The sequence below is a fragment of the Rhinopithecus bieti genome, unplaced genomic scaffold (genome assembly GCF_001698545.2).
Source record: "Rhinopithecus bieti isolate Rb0 unplaced genomic scaffold, ASM169854v2 scaffold_12573, whole genome shotgun sequence".
NCBI lineage: Eukaryota > Metazoa > Chordata > Mammalia > Primates > Cercopithecidae > Rhinopithecus > Rhinopithecus bieti.
In genome coordinates, this window is record NW_016807321.1 from 1,583,840 (window position 1) to 1,593,437 (window position 9,598).

At 60.6% G+C, this 9,598-nt stretch overlaps 1 protein-coding gene across 10 annotated transcripts in view; it reads right to left on the reverse strand.

Moving 5' to 3' along the window:
- KCNQ2 (potassium voltage-gated channel subfamily Q member 2) overlaps positions 1-9,598 on the reverse strand; it is a 68,231-nt gene that overhangs the window by 17,009 nt on the left and 41,624 nt on the right. For 7 of the 10 annotated variants that reach the window (XM_017881223.1, XM_017881221.1, XM_017881225.1 and 4 more), the window contains exons 9-11: positions 8,708-8,737; positions 6,227-6,295; positions 2,130-2,159 (exon numbers count right to left, since the gene is read on the reverse strand). In XM_017881223.1, the coding sequence (XP_017736712.1) occupies positions 2,130-2,159; positions 6,227-6,295; positions 8,708-8,737 (129 nt within the window). The remainder of the gene's footprint in view (positions 1-2,129; positions 2,160-6,226; positions 6,296-8,707; positions 8,738-9,598) is intronic. The other 3 variants (XM_017881224.1, XM_017881230.1, XM_017881226.1) reach the window with 1 other exon arrangement.

A 9,598-nucleotide genomic window follows, 5' to 3' on the forward strand; every position in this document is an offset into this window, starting at 1 on the left:
CCTGCCAAGACCAGCTGACACCAGCGGGGTCCTACCAGGTGGGGTGTGGGCTCCACCTCCAAAGGGCAGGCAGAGGCACGGGTCCCACCGGACTCACAGAGCCCGGGTCGGGCAGCAGAGGGGCACCAGGAGCCGAGCTCTCCCTCAGGCTTCACAGAGCAGGCCCCTCACCCAGCAGCCCAGGGACGTGGCAGGTAATGACTGCGAAACAACTTCCTAGGCATGGCCCTGCACTGGACAAGGCTGCGGCTGCCCCAGGCCAGGGAACAGAGACGCCGCCCATTACCTGGCAGGTGAGCACCCCAGGACGGGCAGGTAGGGTCTTCAAGGGCAGAGACTGCTCCTCACTCCCACTGCACCCCAGGCACCTTCCGGAAGCCCCAGACCCGGCAGCCCCACGTCCCTCACCACAGGCGTCCCAGGAGGAGGGCCGGGGCGGGTGGGCGCTCGCCCACGGGGGAGGGCGTGGGAGGCACAGGCAGGCAAGGACCCCCAGACACATGGGGAAGAGACGGGGGAGGGGTGGGGAGCCACAGAGCTTACCGGAGAGCCCGGAGGCTCCCGCGTGTCCTCACCTGGAGTTCGCTTTCAGGGCCAGCACCTCATCCCCAAAGGGGGCAGACGAGAGAGGGGCCCAAGAAGGGCAGTAACAGGGATTAAAGCGCTTGGGGGCAGCGGGTGTCCAGATGGGTGGGGTGGAGGGCAGGAGGGAGAGAGAGAAAGAGAGAGGCTGAGACGAGAACGTGGAGCGGGCCGGGCGGGGGCGTCGAGCACGAGGGCCCTGAGGCTTGGGGCATTTCCAGCGTCGCTCTCAGCAAGGGCGTGGGGCCCCGCTGCGCGGAAGCCTCTCGTCCACCTGGGACAGCACCGAGGTTCCACCCAAATCACAGGCGAGGGTGCCCATTGTGGGGGGCACAGTGTCCATCCCCACAGCCACTCCCAGCCTCAGGGCCAACAGCAGGGGCGGGGGAGGCAGTGACAGGAGAATGACGCGGCCCCAGCAGTGGCAGCAGTGGGGGTGGCACCAGCAGAAGCCGTGCTGCCCATCCAACTCTTTCTGGGCCCTCGTCCGTTTTCTTAGCCTCTGAGAGGATGAACGAGCCCCTAGTGGTTCTCTTGGTTGGTTTGGGCCGGAAGCATTGCCCGTCTTTCCAGCTCAAGGCACTGACCGTGACTCCCCTTCTGTGGGATGTAGGGTGGCTGGAAAAACGGAACTCAGCCCCACTCCATCTCCCCGCACCCAAGACCCCAGTGTCTTGCCAGCTGTCACCCTGCCGTCCAGGAGGGCACGAGCACAAAGCAGCCAGGCATCCATCTCGGACTCCAGGTCCAAGGGGCCAGATTTACTCTGCAACATGTGGATGGGGCCGAGAGAAGCCTGGGACCTCCTCAGGGTGATGCATGGGGGGCTGGGGCTCGACAGACATAGAATTAACTTGTGAAATGATCTTGATTTTCTCTGTCTCCATCCTTCACCCCTTACACGAGTCCTGTCTCCAATCTGCCTGACCCACAGAAACTCAGGGACCTGGGAGAGGGAACCAGGCTGAGCACCTGCACCCTTGGCCCACCTTGACCTTGGCAAACAGGGAGAGGAGGCTGGCCAGAATCTCCACCCAGGGGCGCGAGGCAGAGAGGATGTCCCACCCTCCCCGGAGGACAGGGGGGCCCTGGTCTGTGCCATGTGCTCCAGATACTCCCGACCCAGAACAGCGGGAAGGCCAGAGGCCCACTCGGAGCTTTCACCCCGGCCGGCCCGACTCAGGCCAGCTGTGAGCTCGGGCTGTGTGCCTGCAGCCGGAGGGAGTGCGCTAACAGAAACCCCTGCCTCCGAGAGCCCTGGGGCCAGACTTGTGGGCGGGGTGGGGGACCCCCCGAGAAGCCACCCAGCTGCCCGGATCCACAGTGCTGCAAAGTAAAACCAAATCACTGGGGAGGGGTGAGCAGGAAAAGTGATTTAAGGGCCCACATCACCGCCAGGCGGGGGTCTGGACACACAGTCACACGGTCACACACGGAAGCACACACAAGGCCCTCATGTCTCCACGACAGGTTGTGCACACGTGTGGGAGAGAGACCAGATGGTTGTGCACATGGCAGACACCAGGGCAGCGGTGAGGGGCACTGACCTTGGAGACGGCTCCGGCGGGGGGTCCTTCCTTCAAACAGAAGCAATGAGAGTTAGTGGCCGCCCACTCAGCACCCATGGGCACCTAACCAGCCCAGCCCCCCACAGTCCCATGGGCCAGGGGCTGCAGGGGAGGGGGGTCTCAGAGAAGGCTGGGCAGGGGTGGAGCTGGCTCACCCACCCCAGAGAGCCCACAGCCCCAGAATGGGCACCCCAGGGCCCACGGAGGCAGCTCTGAGAGGGAAGAGGGACTCCGCCGGGGGCTTCTGCTCTCCTGACCTGGGGGTCACTACCCCTCCACATTCACGGACACTCGTTTTAACCAGAACCACACCAATATTAATAAAGTTCCAAAAAGGACATGTTTGCTGAAAAAAGCTCCGCAAGGGAGTTTAGTTTACAATCAATTCTCGAGACAGACTGAGCTGCTCCGACTCTTTTCCACGCTTATCCCAGTGGAATGATTCTCTTCCGCATGATTCTCCAGGGGTGGCTCCACTGTGCCACAGTCAGTGAGCCCAGGGTTTGTGCCCCCAACCAACTGTCCCAGCCTCGCCCTGCAGGCAAAGCTGTCTGGGCCTTCCGGCATCTCACTTGGGGCTGTTTCTGCTGGTAAAGGCATTGCGAATTGAGTAGAGATCGGTGGAGTGTGATTTGGCTCATCCATGGGGAGGCCCCAGCAATCTCATCCGAACACCTGGGCTGGTGCCCCAGCTGGTACGCTGTATTACAAGCAGGTTCTTTGGTGCACTTCCAAATACTTCACGTGGCAGGGACCGTGTTGCCATGCTCTCAGGGAGGGTCCCTCATCGCCTCCTGCAGCTCCCAGTGGCCCAGGTGTCCTTGGCTTGTGGCCGCACTACTCCGTCTCTGCCTCCGTCTCTCCATGGCATTTTCCATGTCTCTGTGTCTTCTCCTCCTCTACCTCTGTAAGGACAGCTGTCACGGGGCTAGGGCCCATTAGGATGATCCAGGGTGACCTCATCTCAAGATCCCAAACTCAGTTACAGCTGCAAGGACCCTCTTCCCAAATAAGGTCACATTTGCACATTCTGGGACATTTTGGAGACCAGCATTCAACCCACTGCATTCCCCCAACCTCCCAAAATTCATGTCCGTCTTATGTCCAGAATACACTCACCCCTCCCAAGATCCCCCAAAGTCTCCACCCTCTGCAGCACAGACTCTGTGTCCAAAACTTCATCGAACTCCCATTTGTTGGCCAGGCGCGGTGGCTCACGCCTGCAGTCCCAGCACTTTGGGAGGCCAAGACAGGCAGATCACCTGAGGTCAGGAGTTCAAGACCAGCCTGACCAATATGGTGAAACCCTGTCTCTCCTAAAAATACAAAAATTAGCTGGGTGTGGTGGCAGGCGCCTGTAATCCCAGGGACTCGGGAGGTTGAGGGAGGAGAATCACTTGAACCCAGGAGGCAGAAGTTGCAGTGAGCCGTGATCATGCCTGAGTAACACAGGGAGACTCTGTCTCGGAGAAAAAAAAAGTAGAAAAAAGAAATCCCATCCATTCAAAAAGTCCCAAATCCCATCATCTAAAGTCATGGCAATCACTTAAATCAGGTGTGTGTGAGACCGTGGGTGTGCACCAACCTGGGGCTAAAGTCCTCCGTGCACGCACCTGTGAATCTAGAAAACAAGTAATCTGCTTAAAACATCAATGGCAGGACCGCCCTTCCCACTCAGAAAGGGAGAAAGACAGAGGGGCCGCCAGCCACCACACTGGGCAAACTCCACGTGGCACAGCTCTGGGGACGCTCCTTGGGGGCTCTGCGGGAGCCTCACGGTCGTTCTCCATTTCCTGAAGGGCAGCTCGTGTTCACAGCTGAGGAGCGCCACTGGCCTGTTTCCCGCCTGCAGACTCTTGGAAGTTCGATGCCTTCTTACCTTCGTCTGACGCTATCTCTGCCAATCTAGTTTATGCTGGTATGAAACTCCCCAAAACCTCCAGGGCCTCCTGAATATGTCACAGGGCACGATGCCGTTAGACAAGAGGCCCCTCTGCACATCCTTCCCGGATAGCTCCATCTTCAGGCCTCTGTGGAGACGGTGGAGGCTGCGGCCGCACACCTGGCACCTTCAGCATGAGGCTGTCTGGCCACACCTGTGGGCTTCTCTCCAAAGCAGGCTTTGCCAACAGTGAATCTCCTAATTTAAGACCCTTAGCAAGCTGGACGGGCTGAGCACCTCCCAAACCTTCAAGTTCTGGTTTCTTACAGCAGTTCTGCCCTGAATGCTTTCTTCTTCTTCTTTTTTTTTTTAATAGTCTTTTGGCAGATCGGCCAGGTGCCATTCCAAATCTCCCTCTTTCCTCTCTCACTTTACTATGAGCAGCAGAAATAAATTAGGCTGCACCTTCCACACTTTGCTTGGAAATCTTCTTGGCTAAATATCCCAGTTCATCACTTAAAAATTCTGCCTCTGCCCGACAGTAGTGCACAGCCTGGCGATTCTCTGCCACCAACAACAAGGACAGCCTTCCCTCCAGCTTCCAACAGCTGCATCCCCACTTCCTCCTGAGCCCCACCATCTCTTCAGGACACCTCAGTTTCTTCCAGCCTGCACCTCAAAATATGTCCAAAATCTCATCTAAATCCCATCAGTTCAAAAAGTCCCAAATTTCATCATCTAAAGTCATCAGAGGCCAGGCACGGTGGCTCCCACCTTTAATCCCAGCACTTTGGGAGGCCGAGACAGGCAGAGCCCTTGAGGTCAGGAACTTGAGACCAGCCTGGCCAACCAACATGGTGAAACCCCATCTCTACCCAAAATAACAAAAATTAGCCGGGAGTGGTAGCAGGTATCTGTAATGCCAGCTACTCAGGAGGCTGAGGCAGGAGAATCGCTTGAACCCGGGAGGCAGAGGTTACAGTGAGCCACGATCACACCACCACACTCCGGCCTGGGTGACAGAGTGAGACTCCATCTCAAACAAAAATAAATAAATAAAATAAAGTCATCAGAATCATTTAAATCAGGTGTGTGTGATTCTGGGTGTGAAGCATCCTGGGGCTGAAGTCCTCCACGCGAGGACCTGTGATTGTAGGAAACAAGCCCCCGCATCCCCCAGTTCTGAAGTCGCGCCCACACTTGTAGGTGTTTGGCACAGCAGCATGCGGCTCCTGGGATTAAGGTCTGGATTCACGTGCTACAGCTCCGGTAACGAAGTGCCGCTGGAGTGTACAACAACAGACTTTGTTCTTTCACTGTCCCAGAGGCCAGAGTCCAAAACCAAGCAGCGGCGGCGGGCGGGCGGGGCCTGCTTCCTCCAGCAGCTCCAGGGAAGGCTCCTTTCTGCCTCTTCCAGCTTCTGCGGCTCGGGGCAGCCCTTGGCTTGTGGCCACATCGCTTCAGTCCCTCTCTTCATCCTAGTTGGCTGTCTCCTCTGTGTGTCTCCCAGTCTCCCTCTCCTTGTAAGAACGCTCATCGTTGGACTCAGGGCCTGCCCAGAAAATCCAGGATGATCTGAGATCGTCCTGACAGGTTCCAGGGCAGAAACGTGTCTCCAGGAGGCAGAGACCAGCATCCAACCCACTGGAAGCTCCTGCCCTGCCAAGGGCTTTCTGACATGGAGCTGCTTGGGCACGGCCCTGGGCCTGGGCAGGCCTGGCAGGTGAATGCGTGGTCCACGTCTCCCGCTCAGCAGGCCCTTCTACAACCTACCTCGGCGCCCGGCACTCTGACAGCCGTGGGCTTTGCGCCTGAAGGAGAGGCAGCAGGTGCCGCCGGTGCCTGAGTCACCACCAGGCACTCGGGAGGATGCAGGGCCGGGGGTCCGCAGGGCCGGGGGTCCGCAGGGCCGGCACACTTCGTGTCATACGACCCACGCACCTGGGTGCCACGTCAACCTTCGCCCCCCCTCTCTGCCCGTCCTCCAGACCAGCTGCCCCTCTGGGGATGGGAGTCCAGACCAGGTCAGCAGACACGGAAAGAGAAAGCACCACCCTCACCAAGTCCAGCGTCCCTGCACGTCCCAGCTCCCTGGAGTCCCCGGGGCACTGTCCGGGGCGAGTCTTCTGTGGACAGCCAGGGCCCGCAGAGGACTGAGACGCCCACCCGCCCCACCTGGAGCTCCCTGGCTGACCTGAAAGCAAGTCCAGATTTACTCTTGAGGTTCCTCAGCAGCTCCAGCTGGTTCAACGGGGGGATGAGTCTGGGGGAGAGGAGGAGAGGGGAGTGAGCGTCTCACCCGCCCAAGTCCTGGGACACCTCCCGCAGCTTGCACAGCTCCACCGGCAGACGCCTGCGGTGTCAGACACCCGGCAGCGTGTGATGTGGTCAGGCTTTCAGGCAGCTGCCCACTGGGCTCAGGCCCACTTCTCCTGGGCAGTCCCAGGAGCCACCTTCATTCTCTGGCTGTGCCTGGGGCCTTGTCAACCAGCAGGGACAGCAGAGAGGAGAGAGGAGGGAGGAGGGCACCTGGCCACCCATGTAGCCCCAACCCTGCAGCCTGGAGCAGGTGGAGGAGGGCGCACAGGTCGGGGGAGGCCCTACTCCCTGCCCACCTTCTAATCCCTGAATATCCTAGAAGGACAGCACCCGAATATATTTAGGGCCCCGGCCTCTCTCTACACAGCCACTTTCTCTGCCAAAGCTGGAGGAGTTGGGAGGTGGAGATACAGAAAAGGATTTTGCTTGGCAAAGGGAAGCTCATTCTGGAGTCTATAGGATGAGCCCAGGCTCATCAGGCCCAGATGCCCAGCTCTGCTCCGAGCCCCCTTCCCACTCCTGGTCATACCCACCCCCATCTTCCTGCCCTGCCACCCACAGCCACCAGCAGGACCAGGTCCGGGTCCCCTGAAGCCCCCCAGGCGGGCGTGCAGGCGCCTCCCCACGTCTGGGTGGGACGTCCCCCTCTTCACCCCCCCACCACTCCCACCCACCTCACTCCGCCTGCTCCTCACCGCCTGTGCCCTCACAGTATTCCAGCTAGCTTCAGGAAGAGATGCCCTCCTCGGGAGCCTCTGCCCCACCCGGATCCCTGACCCACCTGTCCCCACCCCTCCACCTCCTCAGCCTCTGCTCCCAGGCCCCACCATCCCATCCACGGCCTCTTTGTTCCCTCTGCAGCCCCAGAGGTGCCCCCCAAAATGCTGGCAGGAGTGGGGCTCCTGTGAGCCCCCTCCCTCCAGAGGGCAGTCCGCTGTCCAGGTCAGAGCAGGAACCCAGGCGGCTGGTGAGCTGGTGTTGTGGGCGCAGCAGAGCCCAGGCTGGCTGGAGTCTGTCCGGGGGCCACAGGTGGCTCCCCACCTCTCCTTGGCGGGACCCACACGCACACAGGCCCAGATAAGAGACACACACGTCAGCCCTCAGAGCCACACAGGAGGCCATGCCTCGAACACACAGAGCAGCAGCGCCAGGGCAGACAGGTGGGCAGCATGGCCAGGGCAGGATGGGGCTGTGGGACAAGGGTGCAACAAGGGGAGGGGACGGCCCTGGGAGAGAGCAGAGGCTGGGGAGGGGGCAGCCGGCTTCAGCGCCAGCCACCTGGCTCCAGGGGCGGCAGGGTCTCTGCAGACATTGGAGATGTCTTATGGCTGAGCAAGTCGGGGGCAGAGGTGCCGGGAACCCACCACTGCCCAGCATCGCACCCACTTCCCTTCTGGGAATGGAGGATCACAGTCTAACAGTTTCCAGGAAGGGTGGCCAGGTCTCTCCTCCGGGATGGGTGACTGGCCCCTGGAGGAGTCATCAAGGGCTTTTGTGCAGGAAGCCCTCCCAGTCTATGTGGGGAGCAGCTGGCCCCAGGCTCTGCAGGGCGGTGCCATCACAGAGCACAAGTCTCCCCACCCGACAGGGAGAGGCCCTTCGTGCTGTATGGGGGTGAGGCTTCCCATAGGGGCTCAGTGCCCTCCAGTCTGAACAAACAGCCCTGTTTCCCGCTCTCAGCAGTGGGGAACGCACAGGGGTGGGACGGCCCAGAGCCTTGGGGTTCCCCTGTGACGCCAGGGCAAGACTCAGGAGAAACTTGAGTCCAGGGCAAAAGACCCTGAAGCAGACCCCTGAGGTGAGTTGCCCGCAGAGGCCACCCTGTGAGCCACGGTGGGACAAGGACCATGGCCGGCCTGGGGGTCCTGGCCTGGGAGCACCTTTGGCCCCAGATGGGTGCCCAGCGCCAGGGTGGGGGAAGCCCCCCATCCAGCATTCCTGCTCTGCTCACAGATGGGGCCCGTGGGGTGGGGATGGAGGCACGAGGGGAGCCAGGCCGGAAGCAGGACAGGACGAGACCACAGGGGACACAGGCGGGCCGGCAACAGGAAGCAGCTGCTGGGGGCGGGGACACAGTGAGAAGGGTGGATGGGCCCGGGGAGGGCAGGGTTGGCACATGGGCTCCAGGGAGGGCAGGGTTGGCATGTGGGCTCCAGGCAGGGGAGGGCCCAGGGTGATCGGGCCGCCCAGCATGGGGCCACGCAGGGCAGGGGGTGCAGGAATGCTCAGTGGGCGGGGGCAGTGGTCACTCTACAGACTGGGTGGGCCGTGGGGCTCCGGGGGCTTGCCTGGTCACAGTTCCAGACACAGAATGAGAACCACACACACACAGGGCTTCTGTCCATGCATTTCCTACCTGGAGGCCCCGTAGGTTTGAGTTTGCGAACTTTCAAGTGTTTCCACACACACAAAGGGAAAAGAACAGAAAATTTCAAAAAGAACGGGATAAGAAAAAGAAAATGAAACAAATAGTCGAGGAAAGTAGGGGAAACAATAGAACAAAGAAAATTAGCACAAGGGCTGGTTCTGTCCCCGCCCTGGGCTGAGAGAGGCCGCTTTGCAGAAACAGGGGCATGGCCAACATTCCCAGGAAAGACGGGCAGGGCCAGGCTCCTAAGGTCGGGCTTCCAGGAGGTGCAGGGGGGATGGTGCTGAGGGAGGGGTTGGGGCAGACCCCGGAGGACAACTGCAAACATCAAGGACCACCAAGGGCTCTGGCACCCTCCTCCCAAGTGACACCCCAAAAAGGCAGGTAGCAGCTGAGGATGGCCACGGGTCTGTCCACCCTTGCCAACTCAGGATCCTCCAGAAGAATCCTGGGCCCCACTCCAGCCTAGAAGTCCCATCCACGCTATGCACCTGCCCCACCCTCAGGGAAGGCTCTGCTCTCAGGGAAGGCCCCACCCACAGGGAAAGCTCCACCCTCAGGGAAGGAAGACCCCCACCCTCAGGGGAGGCCCCACCCACAGGGAAGGCTCCACCCTCAGGGAAGGCTCCACCCTCAGGAAGGCTCCACCCTCAGGGAAGGAAGGCTCCACCCTCAGGGAAGGCCCCACCCTCAGGGAAGGCTCCACCCTCAGGAAGGCTCCACCCTCAGGGAAGGCCCCACCCACAGGGATGACTCCACCCTCAGGGAAGGCTCCATCCTCAGGAAGGCTCCACCCACAGGGAAGTCCCCACCCTCAGGGAAGGCCCCACCCTCAGGGAAGGCCCCACCCTCAGGGAAGGAAGACCCCCACCCTCAGGG